This window comes from Gopherus evgoodei, chromosome 4, assembly GCF_007399415.2.
Source record: "Gopherus evgoodei ecotype Sinaloan lineage chromosome 4, rGopEvg1_v1.p, whole genome shotgun sequence".
Classification (NCBI taxonomy): domain Eukaryota; kingdom Metazoa; phylum Chordata; order Testudines; family Testudinidae; genus Gopherus; species Gopherus evgoodei.
The window spans coordinates 35127969-35151769 of record NC_044325.1 but is presented as its reverse complement, the minus strand read 5'-3'; the positions used below and the strand labels follow the sequence as shown (position 1 = coordinate 35151769).

At 40.0% G+C, this 23801-nt stretch overlaps 1 protein-coding gene across 7 annotated transcripts in view; it reads right to left on the bottom strand.

Moving 5' to 3' along the window:
* Positions 1–549: 549 nt before the first annotated feature.
* The window catches only part of FOXN3 (forkhead box N3), a 333675-nt gene continuing 310423 nt past the window's right edge, over positions 550–23801 (bottom strand). For all 7 annotated transcript variants that reach the window (XM_030558952.1, XM_030558953.1, XM_030558950.1 and 4 more), the window contains 2 exons: positions 20038–20146; positions 550–4823 (listed from right to left, as the gene is read on the bottom strand). In XM_030558952.1, the coding sequence (XP_030414812.1) occupies positions 4274–4823; positions 20038–20146 (659 nt within the window). In that variant the 3' untranslated portion in view covers positions 550–4273. The remainder of the gene's footprint in view (positions 4824–20037; positions 20147–23801) is intronic.

Below are 23801 nucleotides of genomic sequence, written 5' to 3'. Positions count from 1 at the left end.
GCAAAGCTGCTCAAGACCTGTGCTTAGCATTTTTAAAAGGCAAAACTTCATCAAAATGATTTTGCAAAAGAACATCAAATATTTTGCAGCACACAAGCAATGAATGGTTGATTCCTTTACACCTGCAGACTTTAACAGAATCTATTTGTGGCATTAGCTCTGGCTTACAAATGTTTCTCCCTTCAACATGAACATTGTAAAATGTAAGGATTCGTTTGTTAATTATAAACCACCCTTAACAAATCTTTTCAGATCTGTAACTTGCCATTGATAGTCTGCTGCCCTAATATCTTTTTCATACTAGCTTTGAGGAAAGCTTAATTTTGAAAGATTCTAAAAAATATTTAGAGTGGGGGAAAATAGACGTTTAGAGATTTTAGGAGCTCTTCCTCAAAAATGGCTTTGTCAAAAAAAAAAAAAAAGTCTGGCAAACAATGAAGTCCATAACATGATCCAATTACTAGTTAGTTTTGGCAGGATTTTAAGAATAGTGACAATTGCACTGAGGCGCTGGCAATGTATTTTTATTTATTCTTTTATTTAATTCTTGAGAATATTTATGAACATGCATTGTATTGGCTCTATAATGTTTGGTTACATAATAGACTGGACAGACCTTAAACAGTCCTTCCAATCCAATGTACAAAGAACACACCTATGCAGATAAATGAATATTTAACTGATGGAACCAAGTCCAATTCCAAAGAAGTTACTATGCTCAATCAGGCACAAATCGCATGTTTCAAAAGGTGGCTTACAAGTTGTTTTTGTTTTTTTTTTTTAAACATACCAACCTGTAGTTATGTACTGAATGTCATCAGTTATAGGTATAGGAATTCTGGACAAAATATTTTTTTAACTTAAATCAATAGATTATTTTAATCACATATACTTTATGCCCTTCTTGAATAGTCTACAGGGGGCATTAGTACATAACCAAACGTCTGGTTCCTCTCTTTTAATGGGTCCTGGAAGTATTTTTTAAAACACAGACTATTGACATCTTCCCAGTAGGCCAGCCTAGAAGCTACAAATTGCACCTGCCAATATTTAAATATACCAACAAGTCCATAAAGGAGTTATTGAAGTCTTACAGAAATAATATATTTTAAGACAACCTGCCTAATTAGGTATTTATGTACAAGACTGTTTTCTTGGGTGGATAACACTAGTGATAATTACGTATTTAATCAAGTAGCCAAATTAGAAAATAGTACTTATGGAACAGATACTTATCTCAGGTTACACTGGTGTAAGTCTGGAGTAACTATTCTAGTTAGTAAAGTTACTCTGGAATCAGTTTTGTGACTGAGAGCAATTTTTGCCCACTAGCATGTCACCATGTCATTTTCTCTGGCGAAGGTGGGGAGTAACCCATTGCTTCAAATTTACTTGATGCCACTAAATTTTACTCTTAATTGTATTTAATATTAATCAGACTGGTGGGATGGAACAACATATGCACAAGCGTGTATTACAATGGCTTTTGGGGCAAGTTAATGGATTTTCATTTGCAGTTACTCTTCCCAGAAGTCCCTGAAACACAAGAGGCCAGATTTTTTGGTGCAGTTGTTGTGTGGCACTATCAGAGCTGGCATATCTGCCAACAAGAGAAGGACCCCAGTGCAGTCATGAAGGGACTCTACCCAGAGGAAGCAATATGGCTGATGCACCTCTATGCTGCACTGATCCCTAAGCTATGGGTTTTTGGTTCTCAGGGCTGCTGGTAACCAGCATATGTGACAGCAGCAGTCGGTAGGGTTCTAACTTACACCTGGGGACCAACCCTGCACCCAGATCAGCTGAGTGCAAGGGTTAAACCATCTTTGCCTCCCACCATCTCAATCTACGCTGCTTGAAAGTTCTCCCAGACTCATCCAGCCCATGGACTACTATTCAATTCACAGTATAATCAGGGTCTTGGGTTAGGCAAATCAGAAGAAAAATACATTTTGCTGCTGTACCCTTGTGCTGTAGTATGTTTTCTATACAACAGAACACCCATTGAGCATAGCAATATTGTCAAACCATAGTAATCCACTGCACAATTCTTCCACTTCCTAAACTAAATGAAAAACCCAAATGCCTCATGGTGCAATTTTGATTTTACTCCACTGGGTGGGCGATCACATCCTTCTATAGCTTCCTGTTCATGGGCTATCCTCCTTCCTCGTGTAACTCTATGGATTAAAACAGCTACACCAAGGATAAATATGGTGGCCTCAAGTTTTTAAAGACAACAGATAATTTTACTTTATGAAGTGATAGGGATTTTCAGTCCCTGTAATGTTCCTTTTTCCACTAGGAATTTCTTAGTGTAGATGATTTCAATGCCAAATTCACGAATTGGGGTGGGAGAGATTGTATTTTCTTCACAGCTTCCCTACCACTTCCAGGGAATTCCAATCTAATTATCAACATTTTCATGAGAGTAGCACAGCTATACCTGAATCGCTTCCTCTAACCCTGTGCTGTATCTCAGATCACCATCAATAAGGCTCTTTACTAACTTCATTTCTTTTCATGGCAAATTAGCAAAGCTATTCACTGACATACCTATCCCTGAACCAAATCCAAATTATTTTCCTCAATTAAGCTCCCATTATTCTCTTGATTCTATCATACACACTCACTACTAAATTTGCCCTCAAATTATTGCATCATGTTACACATGTACAGGCAGAGAAAGGACACACTTTTTTTTTTTTTTTTAAAAACAGAAGTAGGGAGAGGGGGCTGAATGTGCAGACAAGGCAGTATAATTCAACCATCCAAGCCCTACCAGAGTGTGAAGATATTTTTAATATTGCAGAGTAAGTTCCCCAACAGTCAGTGTTTGTCCCTGAAGAAGGTTAAACCTTAAACACCTGCTTCAAAACAAAACAAAACAAAACAAAACAAAAAAACAAAAAAAAACCCCCCAAAAATAAAAGACTCTAAGCCTAAGGGCTTAAAAATTAGAGGCATAGCCTTTTTCTCTATTTTCTATATTTATATGAAAATAATTCATGCTTCATGCTAAATACATTATTTACCTTACAAGAATTTTGTTATCTTTGAAAAAAAAAGTTGTTATTTTTAATTTCCCCTCCCTCAAATCCATGCAATGTGGATCAGAATTTTCTGCTGGCTACGCTGGCTGAATCTGGAAATCTGATGATGTTTTTGCACAGATGAATCCTGACTGGCATTAACTGCATACTCAATTTTGAGGACAGTATAGGAGCTCTTTGTTGTATTCTATTTTCTTGTCCATCAATATGCTTTTTTTGTATCTGGTTTTTTGTTTTAAATACAGCATAATACTAATGGCAGGTTTTGTAGCATTTTTTCCCCAGTTAGACCAAATATTTTTGATCCACAGAAAAATATTCTGATTTAGTTACTTCCGTAATATCTACTGTAATTTCTTAGACTTGATTGCTTTTCACTCAGGCAGTTTAGAAGACATAGCTTGTTTTCCATATTATTATTATTATTATTTTGCACGCAGTGCCAATCTTCAGGCTTATGGCTTTTTGAACATTCTTTTAATTTAATATTGAAGACAGAATTCAATGATTAATAATACCTTTAACAATTCCCTCCCACCCCCAACCATTTCTTCTCATCATTTCACTGAAACCCATTGCATACACAGTTCAAATTTTCCACAACTTAAAGTTATCAGTCTTCACATTATGAGCCACTTAGAGTACAGGGAGCACTAATAATGCATTACTGTATGCGCAATCGCCTCCAGTGACTGTCCAAAGACTTCTATGGCACAACTGTATCCAACTGCCACCGGTTCTTGGTTTGGTGTTGAAGACTCCAGGCCTCCTACAAATCTCTTTATTCACATTCGCTTATAACCCAATTGTAAGGCCATTTTTTTTTTTAACCTAAGGGCCAGGCCTGAATGATTACTGAATTATGCACATCTCTTCTAGGTATCAGAGGGATTTCCAAGGGCCGAATTGTACTCCCATCACAATAATGTTGATGTCACTGCGTACTCAACCATGCATTTCCGACAAGCTGGAGAAAGCAATGGTGATTTTGGCTTTTTTACTTTGTGTCTTCAGGGAATGAAAAGCTTTTGTAAATTAGCTGAGTGTCAGTATGAGTTCTATGGCTTCAATCTCCTTTAAAAATAAAAATCTTAAGGGTCCAAAAAAAGAAAAAAAAAGAAAAAACAAAACAAAAAATGCTGATATTGCCACAAATCATTAGAATTCACCTGACGTGCTGAAACAAAATTTTGTAAGTTCAAACAAATCGATGATTTGTTCTAATTTTTTGTGGATTCCTTTTGCTCTTTCTGCCCCTTTGCCGTCCGATTGGTGATGTTATTCAAACAGGACCGAATTCCCGCTAAATGCAGGAGTGATCCAGCTGCTTCTTTCATCTCCTCATCGTCACTCTCTGGGGGCTTTTCCGTACGTCTCTTTTTAAGAGGCAGTGTGTCACTTGGTACTTTTTTCACCTTCAGTAAATGTTGCCTTTTCTTGTGCTGGGATGCATATCCACTGTCAGCTAAAGAGTCCTTGGTCTCCTTCCGGTTTTGCTTTTTGTCCTCCTCTTCTGTTTCACTATGGCTCTCGTGGCTCTGGAAGCTAACTTCACTCCCTTCACTGCTGTCTTGGCTGCCTTTAGTAGCAAATTCATAATGGTCATCAGCAGAGGAAGAGGAAACAGAGTCACTAGCAGGTGAAGTGCTCCTGTGGTTGGAAGATTTGGCACTGCTATAGTTGTGATCCTCCTTTGGGTCCCCACTAACGACTGGAGAGCCACACGATTGTTCACTTTCTGTCCTCATCCGGCAGTTTGCTAGCCCATTCCTGTTAAAACGATATGAAATGTCCTTAGAAACCACGTACACACAATGCTGCTCTAATGTGAAATGCAACAATCATGGAGTCAATGGACAGATAACTGATCAACATGGCTACCAATGTAATGATCATTCTAGGCCTGATCCAAAGCCCCATTAACTCAATCAGTGGGAGCTTTTCTATCAAATTCAATCATCTTCGTATTGGGCCTCGTACATAAAATACAACAATTCAAAACAGACTGACAGGAATGAGTGGTACAGTCACAAAAATTGACATTCTGACAGTTCATATTTATCCTTCACCAATAAAACTATTCAATTTATGTTTATAAACAAACAAAATCACACCACTGTTTTTCAAACAGATAGAAATGACAGTTCAGTGACTTGGAAATTTAACTCCTCCTTTCTTTATATATCAGTACTACCAAAGGCTGGAATCAGAAACTTGCTAGTGGGTTTGGAGGCAGATGTGTGTTTGTTTTCCCCAGCTATGTGATTCTGACAGTAGAGAACACCTTGTTCTGTCAATAAGTTAAACTGCTGTGACTTCTGACTAGGCACTGTGGCACAATGAGCAGAGATGTACAATAACCAGGAGCAATTTCACTGTCACTTTTTGGACCATAAACACATTAAAAAAGAGAATCAACATTTATTCTGACTATATCAAAAGAAGAAGGGCATCCTCAGCACTGTCCATCTTCATATCTATTGACATAAGTGATCGACAAAATATTTTAAGAATGGTAATAAAAAGTAAAACTCTGCTTTTGTGCTACAAGGCATCATTTGGGATAATGTCTTCCTTCTTCTATATCAGTACAGTCCTTAGCACAGTGCAACCCCAATTCTGATTGAGGCCTTTGGGTGCTACTGCAGTTAGAAAAACGTATAATAACCACCAGAGCCCATTTGCACTCCAGTGAAGTCAATGGCAGTTCTGCTGTTGATTTACATCAGAAAAGAATGTGTTCCCCATTCAGCAAGTCTGTTAAAGCAGGGCCTAATCCTCCACAGTGCCCTCAACTCCCACTAAGCAAAACAGGAGAGGAATATGCTCGGGACACATTCTACAGACTCCTAACTACTAATGAGAGAAATACTAGTCTGTTTTCAGTATCACTTGATAAACTGCTTTTAAAATCAAGTCTTGCCACCTTCACATAATTCAAATGTTGCCAGTCTTTTGAGCGAATGTTGGATAAGTGACTTCCTAGGACTGTCCTGAATGTAAAGGTTTTTCAAAAGGAATGTTAAGAGGAATAGCACCCGGCCAAATCAAACTTACTGTTCCCCTCTCCATTTAAAGTAAATTATGGGGAAGTGGGTCAGGTTTCCAGGGAATAGACTTGCCTTCTGGAACTTGTTTCTTTACAGAAAACAGGACAGTGTTATCCATTTCCCAAGAGTATGGGACAAACTTTTATAATACAGTAAAGAAACGAGCTGTGCATAAAGTTACAGTTTCCATATACCTTACAGAACAAAGAACGGCTAGAGATGAAAGCAAACTTTTGTCTAAGACCTATCTTATTCTGTCAAAGTAGGAAATAGAGTTTCAAGTACCAACAGCGCCACAATGCTGGAAGATGGCTAATTAGTCATTCTAAATTTTCTCGTTAGACTATTTTGGGGAAAATACATAAGGTCTAGTTATTAGCAAATAAACTCTCTCACCAGCCTCTCCTGCTCAATAACATTTAATTTTTCCTAGATTTTAGACTAGGTTTATGATCCATGAATTATATACAGGACTCAGCAGGAAGAGACAAAGCTCCTTCAATTATTAATAACTAAATGCAGCGTCATTCATGATTGTGCAGCAAGCCAGCTGCATTTACTTTGAGATGGTTTGCCACTGCAGGGGTTGTCGTCAGAGGATGCTAAACGCTTAAAAGAAGAAATCATCCATACTAAAGTAGTTGTAAGGTGAATTTATAACCAACTCCGTAAAATCATTCATTAAAAAGGAAGCATGGGACACGTTTTAAATGACAAAATTTTCACTTTGAAGCTAAATTTACATGGAAAGATTATCAAAATTAACATAAATTAGCATAAAATTAAAGTTACGTGATTTTACTAGGCAATTAATAGTCTGAGCAATGTGGTTCAATAAACATTGCACGCTACTAATCTTCAGCATAAATCCAGCAATAAATTCTTGCCCCAAGGAAACAAACACTGGACACAATAGGTGGGAAATCAAACAGTGTATTTATTAACTAGACTGTAGGTAAACAAGGTTTTTAATGGACCTTCCTATTATTAAATCTGGGCATAATTTGTTTAGACTGACCATTAAATAAAAAAGCAACAACTCCACAGAAAAGAGTAGCAACATCTCCCTAAAAAGTGCTGATTTGCCCCTTGAGTGCACTGAGCAGACTCTGGTGTTTCTTTTCACACAGATGGGCTACGATTTGGAGTAAAGACTCAATGATTTTGCAAAGGGATTGCAATATTGAGTAAGTATAAAAAAATGCTAAGAAGGCTAGGATTATAGAGGGAATGTAAACTACTATGAGGAGATAACTTCCCATTGGTAACCGAATGACCACAAAAAATGGAAAGAAGGAAGAGAAAAAGAAGATGGTCCACAGAAAGGTGCAAGAAAGGAAAAGTATTAGAGAAATGGGAAGGAGGGAGTAGACCAAGGATCTCAGAATGGAAGGCATAAGGGAGAGGGCTGATCAGGAAATGAATTACTTTGGCTACAGAAAATATGTTCTGTTCTTCATTAATATTTTTAAATTTTCTAAGTTTTCCAACCAGTCCTGCTTAAGAAAATAAAAAAGAGATAGCAGGTTGTGGAGACAATTGCCAAGGATACCAACAGAAATGAAAATGAGTGAAACAGATGAAATGTTCTAGGATCTTCAAGCAGATCAGACATCATGTATCCAAAAGCAAACTAATGATTTTTACCTTGATGCAACAGCTCAAATACACGAGATGTGAAGACTTCCCTATACTTGATGTTAGCAGTTTAATATAATGAGTGGAATTAAAATAATATCTAATCCATTTCCATTGCATATACGCTTCTGAGGCACTTTCAATACCTAATTCTTTGTATTGCTGTTATGAAGTCATACATTTGCTAAGAAAACAAAATAGTGCAATACTGGGTGCGAGCCAAAGCACCTCTGTATTCACATCCTACACCGTATTATAATAATTTCTGTACACAATATGCTTTGTGAGGTATCATCTGAAAACTAATAACTCGCTGGTCAATAATATCATGGCGAGATGTATACAGCAGCATTATATGTAAAGTTATCTATTCCCCCGTATGAGGTTATTAACACATGTTCAAAACCAGACAGCCTTGCCTAGGCAAAAGTCGTTAAACAAGTCTCTCCTAAACCAAGACATGTGTTTATCTCAATTTACATATAAGCAGTAAACAGGATCTTCAAGACAGCAGGGGGAGGAGATGGCAGGAAACACAACAATTTGCATTTTAGCAAACAAAAGTGTGTGTGTGGTGGGGAGAGCATGGAGCCTCCTTCACCAGCAGTCTACATATCACCTTCCTCACAGCTTGAATGAACTTTATTTTGTGAGGTAACTTTCAAAAGAATCCATGTCAGAGGTTCGATGGACTATAAAAGAAAGGGGCAGAAAACCCCAAGTGATCTCTTTCACCTAAAATGATCAAGGCACCGGCATCTCCGGGCCTCTGGAAGAGATCCTGAACAAAGGAGAGGCTCATCATTTTGCTGGAAGACTGTGGGTGAGAAAGGCTATCTTGAACAAAACCTCAAACCAAATCTTTCTAGATTAAGACTTTTAGATGTGAGTTTTCCCTTTTATTTGCTTTTAACCATTCCTAACTTTCTCTCTCATACTTGAACTCAAAATCCCATCCTCTTACGTTAATAAACTTGTTTTACTATTCATCTAAGCCAATACTGCTGTGTTTGTACTAAAGTGAACGTCAGCTCCAGCTGATGTGGCAAACTGGTGTGTTCTCTCTCTTTAAAGGAGCAAAAGAACCATATTATTTCACTGAACTGTCCAGAGAGGGCAGGACATTGCAGAGCACATGATTTTGGGGAAATTTGTGACTGGGAGTGTGTTGGAGTCTGCTGAAAACTAGAGTGGGGCAGTTGTCATAAACAGATAGCTAAGGGTTAATGTCTCTTTCACCTATAACAAACAGTGACGTGAAACACCTGACCAGAGGACCAATCAGGAGACAAAATACTTTCAAAACTGGGTGGAGGGAAGTTTGGGTGTAAGTTCTTTGTTCTTTGTCTTGGTCCGGTGACCCTCTCGGCTCTGAGAGTGCTCTCTCTATCTTCTGTTTCCAAGTTGTAAGTACAAGGACAGTAAGACAATAGGTTTATATTGTTTTTTTTGTATTTACATGTGTGTAGTTGCTGCAATGTTTTAAATTGTATTCTGTTTGGATAAGGCTGTTTATTCATTTTTTCTTTTAAGCAATTGACCCTGTATATTGTCACCTTGATACAGAGACCATTTTTATGTCTTTTTCTTTCTTTCTTTTTATATAAAGTTTTGCTTTTGAAGATCTGTTTGGTTTTTTTTTCCCCTTGTTGAGACTTGAGGGAATTGAGTCTGTACTTAACAGGAATAGAGAAGGAGGGGGAAGGGTGGAATCCCTTTGTTTAGATTCACGGAGCTTGAACCTGTATCTCTCTCCAGGAACCCAGGGAGGGAACACCTGGAGGGGAGGGGGAGGAAGGGAAATGGTTTATTCCCCTTTGTTGTGAGGCTCAAGGAATCTGAGTCTTGGGGTCCCCCAGGGAAGGTTTTGGGGAGACCACAGTGAGCCAGACACTGGAATTTTCTGGCTGGTGGCAGCGATATCAGATCCAAGCTGATAATTAAGTTTGGAGGTTTCATGCTAGCTTCTCATGTTCTGAACTCTAAGGTTCAGATCTGAGTAGGAAAGTTATGACAGCAGTAGACAGGCTGCTGGGGTCAAAAATGCTGAATTAGGACTGTCTAGCATACAGACACTCGGGTGTGACCTGCATGCTGGTAGATTGGCTGTAAGCAGCCTAGGTTGGGCGATTCAACAGCAAAGCATTGTAAGGCACCCAAGATTTTAGAGCAGCGGTGACACAATCCCTCACTGGTCTGGACTGCCCCCCTCCCTGCTCCCACTGAGTGCATTTCTGTTCAAGACTTAAATGATAACACCTCTGTCAGTCATTCAGTGTTTATAAATGCCAGAAAAATAGTGTTGTGTGCCTGGGCCTATTCAGTTAAAAAACAAGATACATACACAATCTTTCTATATACATTCTTTTATCAGAAGGCGTCTAAACACAACTCTCTCTACCACTGAAGCATTAACAAAACAAAAATGCCCATTTTGCCTAATGTGCTTTTTTAAAAAGGGGAGATTAGACAGATATTTAACAATGCTAAACTCATCATCACAGTGATGAAAAATGCTACTAAAAATCAATGCCCCACAAAGATTTTTAAAATTACCCAGAAGTTCATCTAGATTTTCTAGTAACTGGCACTTTTCAAGTTGTTTCATGCCAAATCTCTAGCTTGTAGCACAGACCACTGGGATGTACTTGGTTGCTTTTCATCCTTCTTGCACTGAAATATTTTGTTCTTCTGATGGACCTTCACTAAATTTGAAAACACTAAGATTTATAAATCCATAGCTACAGTGTAAAGATTTTTTTTTTAAATAATAATTAAATTTGACTAGGCCATAGTCAGAGCACTTGGGATGTTGCCAGAAATAGGGATGGCCATTCTAAGGTCTGATTCCATTCTAATTGAAAATCAATAAAAAGGTTTGTTACTGATTACAATGGGACCAGGATGGAATCTACAGTGGGTGGATCTCGTCTCTGCAAGTCAGTAATGAAATTATTTCCCCAGCATGGTGTTAGTGGGTCTCACTTTGCAGGGGGTCATATTCTAGAAGAGACAAAACTGAAGTTGAAACCACTGAAGGACATTAAAGATCTCAAGGTGCCTTTTTTTTTTTTTTTTGGCAAGCATACAGGTGTTTGCTCAAGCATCCTGGCCAAATTCCAAAGGGGTAAATAGATTTTGCCTATGTGAATTCCTCTAGTGATTTCAACTGAATATGGTATGATTCACGTCCTGTCCTTAACTGTTGGGTAGTTCTGCTTCTAAACACCAGCTACATTTCACCCCTGAGATGGCTGCATTTTACTGGTGGCTGAAGTGAACTCTGTATATAGTTGGAATATCAGTTTAATTGTTTTTGGATTCTTCTCAATGAAACACGTTATGCACTTGTAAGTGGGAGTTTTAGAATCTCAGAAAGATCCCAGTTAAACGAACTGGAGAAAACAGGGCATGTCAATTTTTCTTCTGGACATTGGAAGTTTCCAGGTTTGCTATAACCCATATAGTAAACTTAACACTGCAAGAAAGTCACAGGTTACTTTGCAGGTTGGTGGAATTGTCAGTTAGATAGTACTGTACAGGACAACAAGAAAGCAAATTAAAAATAAGTAGGGCTCACTGGTATGATGACTGATCTGACTCTATCCATACAGCCCTGCACAGATACAAAATGGTGCATCGGCATCCGATCCTTAAAAATGGTCTGCAGGTACCCACAGATTTGCAGGGCTCTATCTATCCAGAAGTTACTGAATAGAAGTCAATACTGGTAAGTCAGTTACGCTATGACAAACTCTCACAGGGAGATTTTACATCATAACAACAAACATGCAAAGGACTACAGCAAATATGAATCATGTAATGATCCATTAATAAACATAAGAATGGCCATACTGGGTCAGATCAATGGTCCATCTAGCCCAGCATCAGGTCTTCCAACAGTGGCCAATACCAGGTGTTTCAGAGGGAAAAAACAGAACAGGTAATCATCAAGTGATCCACCCATTCCCAGCTTCTGGCAAACAGAGGCTAGGGACACTTCACAACATGGTTTTTCATCCCTGCCCAGCCCGGTTAAGAGTCACTGATGGACCTATCCTCCATGAACTTATCTAGTTCTTTTTTGAACCATTTATAGTCTTGACCTTCACAACATCCTCTAGCAATGTGTTCCACAAGTTGACTGTGTGTTGTGTGAAGAAATATTTCCTTTTATTTGTTTTAAACCTGCTGCCTATTAATTTCATTGGGTGATCCCTAGTTCTTGTGTTATGAGTAAATAACACTTCCTTATTTACTTTTTCCACACCAATCATGATTTTATAGACCTCTATCATATCCTTCCTTAGTTGTCTCTTTACCAAGCTGAAAAGTCCCAGTCTGATTAATCTCTCCTCATATGGAAGCTCTTATCATTTTTGTTTCCCTTTTCTGTACCTTTTCCTATTCCAATATATTTTTTTGAGATTCGGTGACCAGATCTGCATGCAGTATTCAAGATGTGGGCATACCATGGATTTATATAGAAGCAATATGATATTTTGTATCTTCTTATCTGTCCTTCTAATGGTTCCTAACACTGTTAGTGACTGCCACTGCACATTGAGTGGATGTTTTCAGGGAACTATCCAAGAAGACTCTAAGATCTCTTTCTTGAGTGGTAACAGCTAATTTAGACCACATCATTTTCTATGTATTGTTGGGACGTTTTCTCATGTGCATTACTTTGCATTTATCAACATTAAATTTTATCTGCCATTTTGTTGCTCAGTCACCCAATTTTGTGAGATCCCTTTGCAACTTTTTGCATTCTGCTTTGGAATTAACCATCTTGAGTAGTTTTGTATCATCTGCAAATTTTGCCATCTCACTGCTTATTCATTTTTCCCAGATCATTTATAAATATGTTGAAAAGGACTTGTCCAAATACAGACCCCTAGGGCACACCACTGTTTACCTCCCTCCATTCTGAAAACTGACCATTTATTCCTACCCTTTGTTTTCTATCTTTTAACCAGTTACTGATCCAGAAAGGACCTTCCCTCTTATCTCATGACAGCTTACTTTGATAAGAGCCTTTGGTGACGGACCTTGTCAAAGGCTTTATGAAAATCTAAATTGTCCTCACAAAAAGAATGCTTTGTCTATATCAATATCAGATTTAGAGTTAAAACAAATGTGGCCCTTTTCACTTCGGAGAAGGAGGCAAGTTAAACTCAGAGTCAAATATTTTCATAAAAGGAACACCTTCAGCGCCACAAAATAACGCACCATGCATAATACAGCAGGATATGGGCCTGCAGTGCAACCTGGATTCTTTTTTTGTATTAAACAGATTGTTCTAGTAATAAACAATAAAATTAAGGACATCTATATGGAAATACATTCCAGCTCCTTTACACAGACAGCCTACAGTCATTCATGGATGGTCTGGGTGCATAACTCTGCTTATGTCTTAGTACCTATGCTGCATACTAAGTTTATTTCTGTTCATTTAGTTTATTATTGCTTGAACGACTGATTCAGAAAAGCAACTAAATAAATAAATATATAAATAAAACAAACTAGCATGTGAAACAGGGACACCATTCCTAACTGCTATGTTGGACTTCACAGGCAAACTAGGTTCGGGCTCTAAGGTCCTTTTGGTTGTTCAGATAATCTTCATCATGTGAACCAGGCCTAACTGATACACCAAAGTTTGCCTGAGTCTGCAAGCAGCCTGAAACAAGAGCTCATATTCATATCAGTGGGGTTTAAACTCATAACAGCTAAGTGAAAGCTGCTGACTTTCCTACCTGCTGTAAGCCGTTTACGCACGCTCCATAGGGTCAAAACTTGACCCTATCCTGGTGGGTGTTTGTATTAACAAACAAACAAAGAGAAAGACCGCAATTACAGTCCAAGCTACTTCCCCATGATTGACTGCTCCTCAGGTTACCAGTTCAAGGCTGCTCATCCCAAGTCCTTTCCACCTTAGACCCACAATCCCCTTGTGTTAGGGCAACCCAATTCTGAAGCCTGCTTCATTCATTTTATTCCCTCCAGGCTTGGTATTCTTGACTGGTGCTGTAGGATGGTTTCATCCCTCTCTTCAGAGCAAACCTTTAACTCTTCCTGCCCTAGTGCTGAGTTATCCACCCCATTACTTAGCCATTCCACTGCTGACCATTTTATCTGGAGCACCAAGTTTAGATGATTATCTATTGTTGTTGGAAGTAGTGGCAGAAACTGGGAAGAGGTTTCTGTTAACAGACTGAGGTGGGGAATGAAGTAATCAAATCACTGCCTCCCTACCTCTTCCTCTACCCAATCTGAGAAGGTAAAGAAAAGATGCATTCCCTTCTCAGAACAAAAAGCCTCCTCAGTTGCCCTCTATATACCAAAATCCACAGCCTCCCCACATCTTCCTAGATGACCTAGGCCCCAACTGTCTCTCAACAGCCCAAAGCTCCAGCTTCCCCTGATAAGTTCTACAGCACACAAAAATCTGCAGCACATTGAACATTTTGGGGCAGAGTAAAATAAAATGAATTTTGTATCTAATTACACAACCACCACAAGGGAGACTGTACTGACTGTAATGGACAGTAGACAATGCTGCATAATTCCAGGGTCTCTTCCCCATAATGGTCCGGAACGCCAGCCAACATAAACTAACATAGCTCCATTTGACTTCAACAGAGATGCCAATTTACACCAGTTAAGGATTTAACCCAATACATCTGGTATGCCACTTAGGCCATGGAGCCGTGCCCAAATGCAACTGACGCATCAAAAGGGAACTAATACAATCATTTTTTTTTAAATACAAACAATTACAAAATAAAGACAGCTCCTTGGGAACTTTAGCTAGTGCAGAATGCAGCAGATGTCTACTTAGTGGAGAGAGGCAGCGCGTGTGCATCACACCCACATACCATACCCTGCTCTTCTTTCCCATCATCTTCCACGTGCTATTCTAGGCATTGGCTATACCCAGTAAAGGGTTACAGCTGTACAACAGGAATAATGATACTGATCTCCTTTGTAAAGCACTCTGATATCTACTGAGGAAACACACTATGTAAGACAGGGGTCAGCAACCTTTCAGAAGTGCTGTGCCGAATCTTCATTTATTCACTCTAATTTAAGGTTTCACGTGCCACTAATACATTTTAATGTTTTTAGAAGGTCTCTTTCTATAAGTCTATAATATATAACTAAACTATTGTTGTATGTAAAGTAACCAAGGCTTTTAAAATGTTTAAGAAGCTTCATTTAAAATTAAATTAAAATGCAGAGCCCCCCGGACTGGTGGCCAGGACCTGGGCAGTGTGAGTGCCACTGAAAATCAGCTCACATGCCGACTTCGGCACCCCCCTGATGGAAGAGCTAGTGTAATGATGAGGGACCTGATTACCTAGAATAGAACATCTCTCCCTATATATTATCTTGACTGAGGAGGTGCTTCTACTAACAGGCCCTAAAATGTGCTCTCATGAGGATTTTAGGCTGGACATTTCAATGGAAGTAAGTGAGTGAGTGAGTGTGTGTGTCCATCCCCTAGACTACAGGACTTGCTTCTTCAGGTAGTCAGAGCTTAATCGTCAAATCATCAGTCAAGCCTTTGCCCATTCTAAGGTGTGACTTGATTTTTTTGTTTACAAAGATGTTAAATGAAAGTATGTGCCTGGAGGCCAGAATGTCATTGTGCTTGTTTTTTAAGTGTGCGCAGATGATGCCACAGTGCTGGGGTACACTAAAATGGAATAATACAATGGTTCCCATACTGGAGACATTTTAAAACATCCTACATTCTGAGCAGCATTGGTATCATATTTCACCCAGCTATTTTCTGCTGGCTCCTTGACATGTCAGCCACAATGTGGAAAATAGTGGTGGCAAGCAAGCTAAAAGTGGTATAAATAAAGTAAATAAGAACTACTGTCAAAACACATCCAGCTACATTCTGTTGTGGAGATTTAGCAACAGACGATGATTCATAAACTAAAAATAGCATAGGATGCTTTTTTCCCCCATTTACAGATCAGTCTGGAACAAAAGATCTATTTATGAGATTTAAGCCAAATGCACTACAATATAATGACTGACTGTCTCCTCAATGGCTAATCTTTATTCATGTAAAGTGGTAGATTTGTCTTGATTTCAATATTTTTCAATAGGGTATTTTATTCAAGCAATTCTGTTCAGTTGCACCTTATTTTGTACACAAAAGGTGAAGTGATTATGTGAGATTGTTTCCTAATTTGTTCTTCCTGCAGGGAAAAGTAAGCAAGTAGATGGTAGATTGCTTAGAACTGGGAAACACTGCAACCCATTCACTCCCCACATTAAAAAGCCACAGTTCGGTAAATTGCTCAATTGGATGAAATTGGCGCGAGGTAATACATCAGAAGCCAAAGTGATTTCAACGTGTTAGGTCAATGCTTAGTTAGGTTTCATCCTCTTCCACAGAAAGGATCTTGAATAACCGATTACCCAGCTGCAATTGCAATGGCAACGGCAATGTAAAACCTAACTTTTTGTGACTATAATCTGATGCTAACGGCTGTCCAAACAGGATAATTTGCTGAAAGTCTTTCCTTCTTGTGATCAACCCATTCTATCAAATATTTGCTAATCTGTATCCTTCAGCCAGACAAAGTATGTCCCAGATAAGACTGAACTGTTTAGATCTGGAAACTTAATGGAGACAGAGAAATAATAAAAAGGGATCTACAGAAGTTAGGCTGTAGAAAGGAAGTAACAAAACAGAAGTCAACCAGGAAGGAAAAACCTGAAAACTGTCATGCCAAGAGAGGTCATGTGGTGATTGTAGTCAGATATATGCTATGACTGCACAGACATCGATAGCACGTGGCCATTTGATATGGCAGCAAAGAAAGATAATGCAATTTTGGACTGAATAACCAAAGCCTGGACAGGTAATAGCCACTCTCTAAAAGGTAGCTGTCATACTGAACCTGTAGTGGGGTATTTGGTATTGGGCATTTCAACACCAAAAAGGCATTGACAGATTAGCTCACGTGGATACAAAAGGTACACAAACTACTGTGTGAAAGAACATCCTTGAAACCAAGAACATTCCCCTCAGGCTTTTCTGTGCTTTACAGTTCAGTGGATCCTTCATGAAGGCTCTTCTCTTCCACAGAAGATGGGGTGACCTCTGTCATATCAGATAGACAAGCCACTGGTTCTTTTTGGTACTTCAATAAGGTATCTTCAGATCCCCCTCCCTCTTTTTTTTAAATTAGCTCTCACTGCACTGAACAGATTTGATGTAAAAGAGAAATATAAAATCTGCATCTGAATAATCCAGTCTATCCTAACACAAAAGGATTAAATACATGCACTGGAATTTAGGGACACGTGTCAAACTTTCTCATGATGCAAATCATAGTTATGTTGAAATCAAGCTATTACAAACAAATGGCATTTCCTCACTTTTCAGGATAGCTAAATAGGCAACAGAACCTATAGCCATTGGGGCAGCCAGGAAGAACCACACATCATTTAAGAGCCACATAATTTTAGAGAAGGAAAATATCTATTAAACCCTCTACTCCATATCATTGTGTGGAATCTGTAGCTATTCTAGGCTCTTAGAATACTGGTGTCATTTTCTTAAAATATAATTTCATAGATTCTAAGACCAGATCATGATTCTATGATCATCTAGTTTAACCTCCTGTATAACAGGCTATAGAACATTCCTGAATTAAGTCCTGTTTAAACTAAAGCATATATTTTAGAAAAAAAAAATCCAATATTGACTTAAAAGTTGCCAGTGACAGAAAATCAACCTCTGGAACAATTTAGCAAGGATTGTGATGAATTCCCTTCAAGATTAAAAAACTTTACTTTATTTCCACTCTAAATTTGTCTAGTTTCAACTTTTTATACCTTTGTCTGCCAGACTGAAGCCCCCATTATCAATACAGTAAAAGCTGTGTTATCCGGCATTTTACCAGCTGTAAAGCTCTAGAAACCGGCATTTCTGATATCTCCATTAAAAATCCGGTTGGGGCAGGGCTGGCAGGCTCCCTACCTGTCTCTGCATGGCTCCCTAGAAACTGCTGCTGCTCCTAAGTGAAGGAACTGCCGTGGGGGCTCCGTGCTCTTCCCCCACCCCAAATGCTGGCTCCGCAGCTGCCATTGGCTGGGAACCGCTTGGCGCCTGCGTGCGGAGGCAGTGTGTAGAGCCACCTGGCTGTGCCTCTGCCTAGGAGCAGCAGAGATATGTCTCTACTTCCAGGGAGCTGCCCGAGGTGAGCACTACTCCGATCCAGCACCTCGAAACACCCCCCGTGCCCCAACCCTTGCCAAGCCCCCTCCCAAACTCTTTATTCTTCATTACCATTCAAAAGGGTAAAGACACTATTCCACCTGCTGGAAGCAGGAACAGCAGGGGAACTGCAGGTGGTAAGCCCCTCCGATAACAAAAAAGTTAAGCTATATGCTGCCCTGCATAACATGGCAATATTGGGAGCAAAACTATGGAAGTCTTCAAGTGGTGGTGTGGGAAGGGAGGCGGGAGGAAGAACAGGTTTCTATGGAGATATTCCCTTTTCCCCCCTCAAAGCTTCCTCTGATTCTGAAATAATATCTGTGTCGCTCAAACGACCGCCATAAGTTGAGGGGGAGGATGAGCTCCGGAACAGCCATTCTTGTCCTTCCTCACTATTTAGACTGGAGTCTATGTTTTAAAAGAATATTATCAATAACTAATTCCATGGCTCTATGACCCCCCCTGGAGCAGAACACAGGCTCTGGCTGACAGCCAGTGGCATCATTTCTCAAAGATGCGTGGGCTGCTATTGCTGGATAGGGTAGACCTTTAACAGGTGCAGACAAAGGGAAACCCTCTGTATTTCTGGTTGATGCCTCATTCAGTTTAACAACAGCCCATGAACAGCCATAGGTTGTTACTGAATTAATATCTTCCCCTCTGTTGTGTGTCTCAGGTACTCTGTCTCCAGCTGTTGGTTGGATGAACTACACCTAAGGGTCTGGATTATAAAGAGAACTGCCAGAAGCACTGGCTATGAAAGGGCACAAACAACTGAGGCAATTATAATGAATCAGGCTAGTACAGTGGTTCACAAACTATGGATTGTGATCTCGTTTTAATGGGTTTGCCAGGGCTGGTGTTAAGACTTGCTGGGGCCCTGGACTGAAGCCAAGTCCCGACCTGCACAGGGCTGAGTCAAAGGAAAGCCCAAAGGCTTTGGTCCTGGGCAGTGAGGCTCAGGTTACAGGCTCCCCCACCGGCGGCTGAAGCCCTTGGGCTTTGGCCCTCGTGCCCATGGCAGCAGGGCTTGGGCCCCCTCCTGCCCAGGGAGGCAGGGCTTAGGTGGGTTCAGGCTTTGGTCCCCTTCCTGGGGTCACATCATAATTTTTATTGTCAGAAGAGGTTGCAATGCAACAAAATTTGAGAAACTCCGATCTAGTAGTAATCACAGTATTTTCCTTTATAGACTTGTAACCTCTGGCTGAGAACCGTGAGAGCAGATGATGTAGCCTGAATGGTCCTCTCCAAACCAGAATCAGCATAAATTATGGAAGTCCACCCAGGGCACCCAACTGGTACACAGCTGAAGCATTTTTTGCAGATACTGAGAACACTGGAAGAGAAGGACAATAGCATCACACCTGGCTAAATTATTCCATGGTGTAACTCTGTTGTCTCAAGTGGAGTTAGCTTTCACTAAGTAAAGCAAGCCATTGAGTCACAGCCCTCAGTATTACCGGACTCTTCTTATGTATCTTGTATTGTCCTCCCTTCTGAAGGATACAGACCTAATTCCATGGCTTAAAAACAACATTCTATTCTTGAACATTGCAAAATACTCTTGGCAAGTGGACCACGCACTAAAAGGACTTCAGATTGCACATCACAAAGTTAATAACGATAACTATAATGTTTACACCCCTATAATAACTGATATTCTGGCGTCCGATATTTAACTCTAGGGAGAGATTTAGGCTAAATATTTTTGTTATAAATGGAAACACAACAGAATGCTTGTAGCGAGAAAAAGAGCTGACGGCACTAAGTCGTCACCATAACCTGAAAATCCACTGATGAATGTACTATCCCGCTTTTCAAAGAAGCCAGGGTGCAACAGACAGTCGCTCATGAGATATAGAATGGTGATCCAGGAGGACATGTTCTAAAAACAAAATTAAAAAGCCCACTATGTCCTCTCATCTAATCTCAGAAATAAAAACAAGTGTCAAGACTTTTGACGATAATCCTTGCATATCCAGTGTACATCCAGTGTCTAATAATTAGTTTCTTTAACGCTGGTTCTGTACCTATATACCCTTACCTTACTGCAGCAGCCATGCTTCCAATAGGGTTGATTGGCAATGGCCTAACTCCTGGGAACATTCCTCTACTCAGAACACGAGCTCCATTTTGTATCACTCCAGGGGGAACTAAAAGAAAATTTTTAAACATTTAGAAAAAATTTTAAGCAGCACTTTTAATGTTAAGCTCTTTAAAATAAATTTAGAAAATGTTAAACAACGTCTAATACAGCGCTCACCTTTAAAAACTTAACTATGAACAAAGGTTTTTGTGAACAATAAAGTGCTATTCACATTATTCTATATGGTAAGTAAAGATTGCAAAATATTTAATTTAACTTGGTTCACAGAGGTCACCCTCAATTTTTTTAATTGCTATAGACAATTCCTTACACAACAACCTACAGTAAACATAGGAAAATTTAGGTAACATTGCAATTATTGAGGTAAAATTTATCTAAGGCAAAAATGGCAAATACTTTAGAAAGAACGTATTATAACCAAAATACAAGCCATATAAGCCATTATATCCGTAAGTCATAACTTTTTATCGTTGTACACTATTTGATCAGTGATCTTCCACCTTCGTTGGGTCCTATCTTATTCAAGAAAAGACTAGACACGTCATTATACAAGTGCTGACTATCTGAACCACAACGTTTTTTTTGGATTTTTAGGGATTTGTAATTCAGCTGTATTCCAGACTGTGGCTTTGGCCCACAAGGTTTTTTACTAGAAGTACTTTTTGTCACACTTGAGTGACAGCTACCATTGCTATTCTGAAGTAAAATGAGGGAGGGAGCATTTCAGGGATATATTTTTGCATTCTATTTGGCTTATATCAGGAACAAATCACAACTGCTGCAACACTACCTCAGCTGTTCTGACCAGAAGAATATTTGAAATGACAGAACTAAGGGCTTGTCTACACTGGCACTTTACAGCGCTGCAACTTTCTCGCTCAGGAGTGTGAAAAAGCACTTTCCTGAGCGTTGCAAGTTTCAGTGCTGTAAAGTGCCAGTGTGGACAGTGCACAGAGCTGGGGGCCGTGTTCCCAGTCCTGGTAGCTACGACCCTCGTGGAGGTGGTTTTTTTAGAGCGCTGGAAGAGCTCCCTCCCAGCGGCTGTGCCATGACTACACAAGCCACATTAAAGCGTTGCCACAGCAACACTTTACCATTGCCAGTGAAGACGTGCCTTCTGGCTTTACTCACTCCCCGATCTTCTTTGAGGAGTGTGTCTGTACATAGTCGGTGCACAGCCCTTGCTTACTCTATGCAACTGGACTCAAGGCCTGGTTAGCCCAGGCAGGGTTTTAAGAGGAGGTTCTTACTCCCCATTATGTGCCATCAAAAGCACATAGTGCAAATCACCATCTAGTCTTTATCATTTAAATTGCAAAACTAGAAATTCTGCATGCAAATTGATAAAAAAACACTTGAGGTATTTTCAAAGCAATAGGGAAAACCACTCCAGATTTCACTTTGTGCATGTGTGTGTGGATGGTGGAGGTGTATTTTCAACACAACTGAGGCCATCTCAGAATGGAACAGTAGCTTTTACCAATCTAACTTTGTCTCTCAGTAAAGTACCCCTATTTAGCCCTGATTTTTCCTTTTCTCATCGATTTTCCTTTAATAAGTCATTTTTCCATTACCTTCCCAAAGCTGTGGATGTACTCATTAAATTGCCATTATTATTATTCTTATTGTGCAACTGCTTTTTTATTTTTAGAGACTTTTTATTTTATTCTAACTGAAGGGAGACTGGCAATCTAAAAATAAAATACTCTTTTAAAAGAAACTTTTATTACTATTGCTAGCGTATGTCAACATTTTCAGAAGTAGATGCCTAAAGTTAGGCACCTAAATATATACTTAGGCAGTTCAACTAAAGTGACCTGATTTTCTTATGTACTAAGCATTAATTGTTCCTATTGACTTCAAGCTATGGTCCTATACCATCTTGATTACCACCTCCTCCTAAATAGCATCCTGATGCTCACCTTGCTTCAACTCCAAACCACACTGAATACTGCTGTGAAAATCTTTTCCCTTCTGCTTAGAGCATGCTAATCCCTAATCAAATCCTGTCACTGGCTTCTACCCACCTTTGGTTTTTAGCACTTCTGGACAACAGGTCACTTATATTACATGTCCAAATATAGCTTTTGGTGACTAATTTTAGGCTGAAGTTTGGAAGTTGGCGTTCAGTTTAACAAACATTTTGGAGCATGAGCTTTTGTGGGTGAATACCCACTTCGTCAGATGCATGTAGTGGAAATTTCCAGGGGCAGGTATATATATGCAAGCAAGCTAGAGATAATGAGATTAGTTCAATCGGGGGATGAGGCCCTGTTCTAGAAGTTGAGGTGTGAAAACCAATGGAGGAGAAACTGGTTTTGTAGTTGGCAAGCCATTCACAGTCTTTGTTTAATCCTGAGCTGATGGTGTCAAATTTGCAGATGAACTGAAGCTCAGCAGTTTTTCTTTGAACTCTGAAATTCTACAGGCCATTTCCCTCAGATCCCACTGAGGAATAAACTAAGAAACTGCACCATCTACTCAGGACACTCCCTACACTAACATCAGAACAAATCAACATACCTTTAGAGCCCCGACCAGGGTTATTCTATCTACTACCCAAGATCCACAAACCCCAAAATCCTGGACGCCCCATCATCTCGGGCATTGGCACTCTCACTGAAGGACTGTCTGGATATGTGGACTCTCTGCTCAGACCCTCTGCCATCAGCACTCCCAGCTATCTCCGTGACACCACTGATTTCCTGAGGAAACTACAATGCATTGGTGACCTTCCAGAAAACACCATCCTAGCCACCATGGATGTAGAGGCTCTCTACACAAACATCCCACACACAGATGGAATACAAGCTGTCAGGAACAGTATCCCTGATGATGCCACAGCACAACTGGCTGCTGAACTCTGTGCCTCTATCCTCACACACATATATTGTCATCAAATTTGAAATAGTTATCTCCAGATCAGTGGCACCGCTATGGGCACCCGCATGGCCCCACAAGATGCCAATATTTTTATGGTTGACCTGGAACAACGCTTCCTCAGCTCCCGTCCACTCACGCCCCTTCTCTACTTATGCTACATTGATGACATCTTCATCATCTGGACCATGGGAAGGAGACTCTGGAAAAAGTCCACCACGATTTCAACAGCTTCCACCCCACCATCAACCTCAGCCTGGACCAATCTACACGGGAGGTCCACTTCCTAGACTCCACGTTGCAAATAAGTGATGGTCACATTAACACCACTCGATACCGAAAACCTACTGACTGCTATGCCTACCTTCATGCCTCCAGCTTCTATCCCAGGCACATCACATGATCCGTTGTCTACAGCCAAGCACTGAGGTACAACCGCATCTGCTCTAACCCCTCAGACAGAGACCAACACCTACAAAATCTCCACCAAGCATTCTCAAAACTACAGTACCCGCACGAGGAAATAAGGAAACAGATCAACAAAGCCAGACGTGTACGCAGAAGCCTCTTACTGCAAGACAAACCCAAGAAAGAAACCAACAGGACTCCACTGGCCATCACATACAGTCCCTAGCTAAAACCCCTCCAACACATCATCAGGGATCTACAACCCATCCTGGACAATGATTCTACACTTTCACAGGCCTTGGGTGGCAGGCCAGTCCTTGCCCACAGACAACCTGCCAACTTGAAACGTATTCTCACCAGTAACTGCACACCGCACCATAGTAACTCTAGCTCAGGAACCAATCCATGCAACA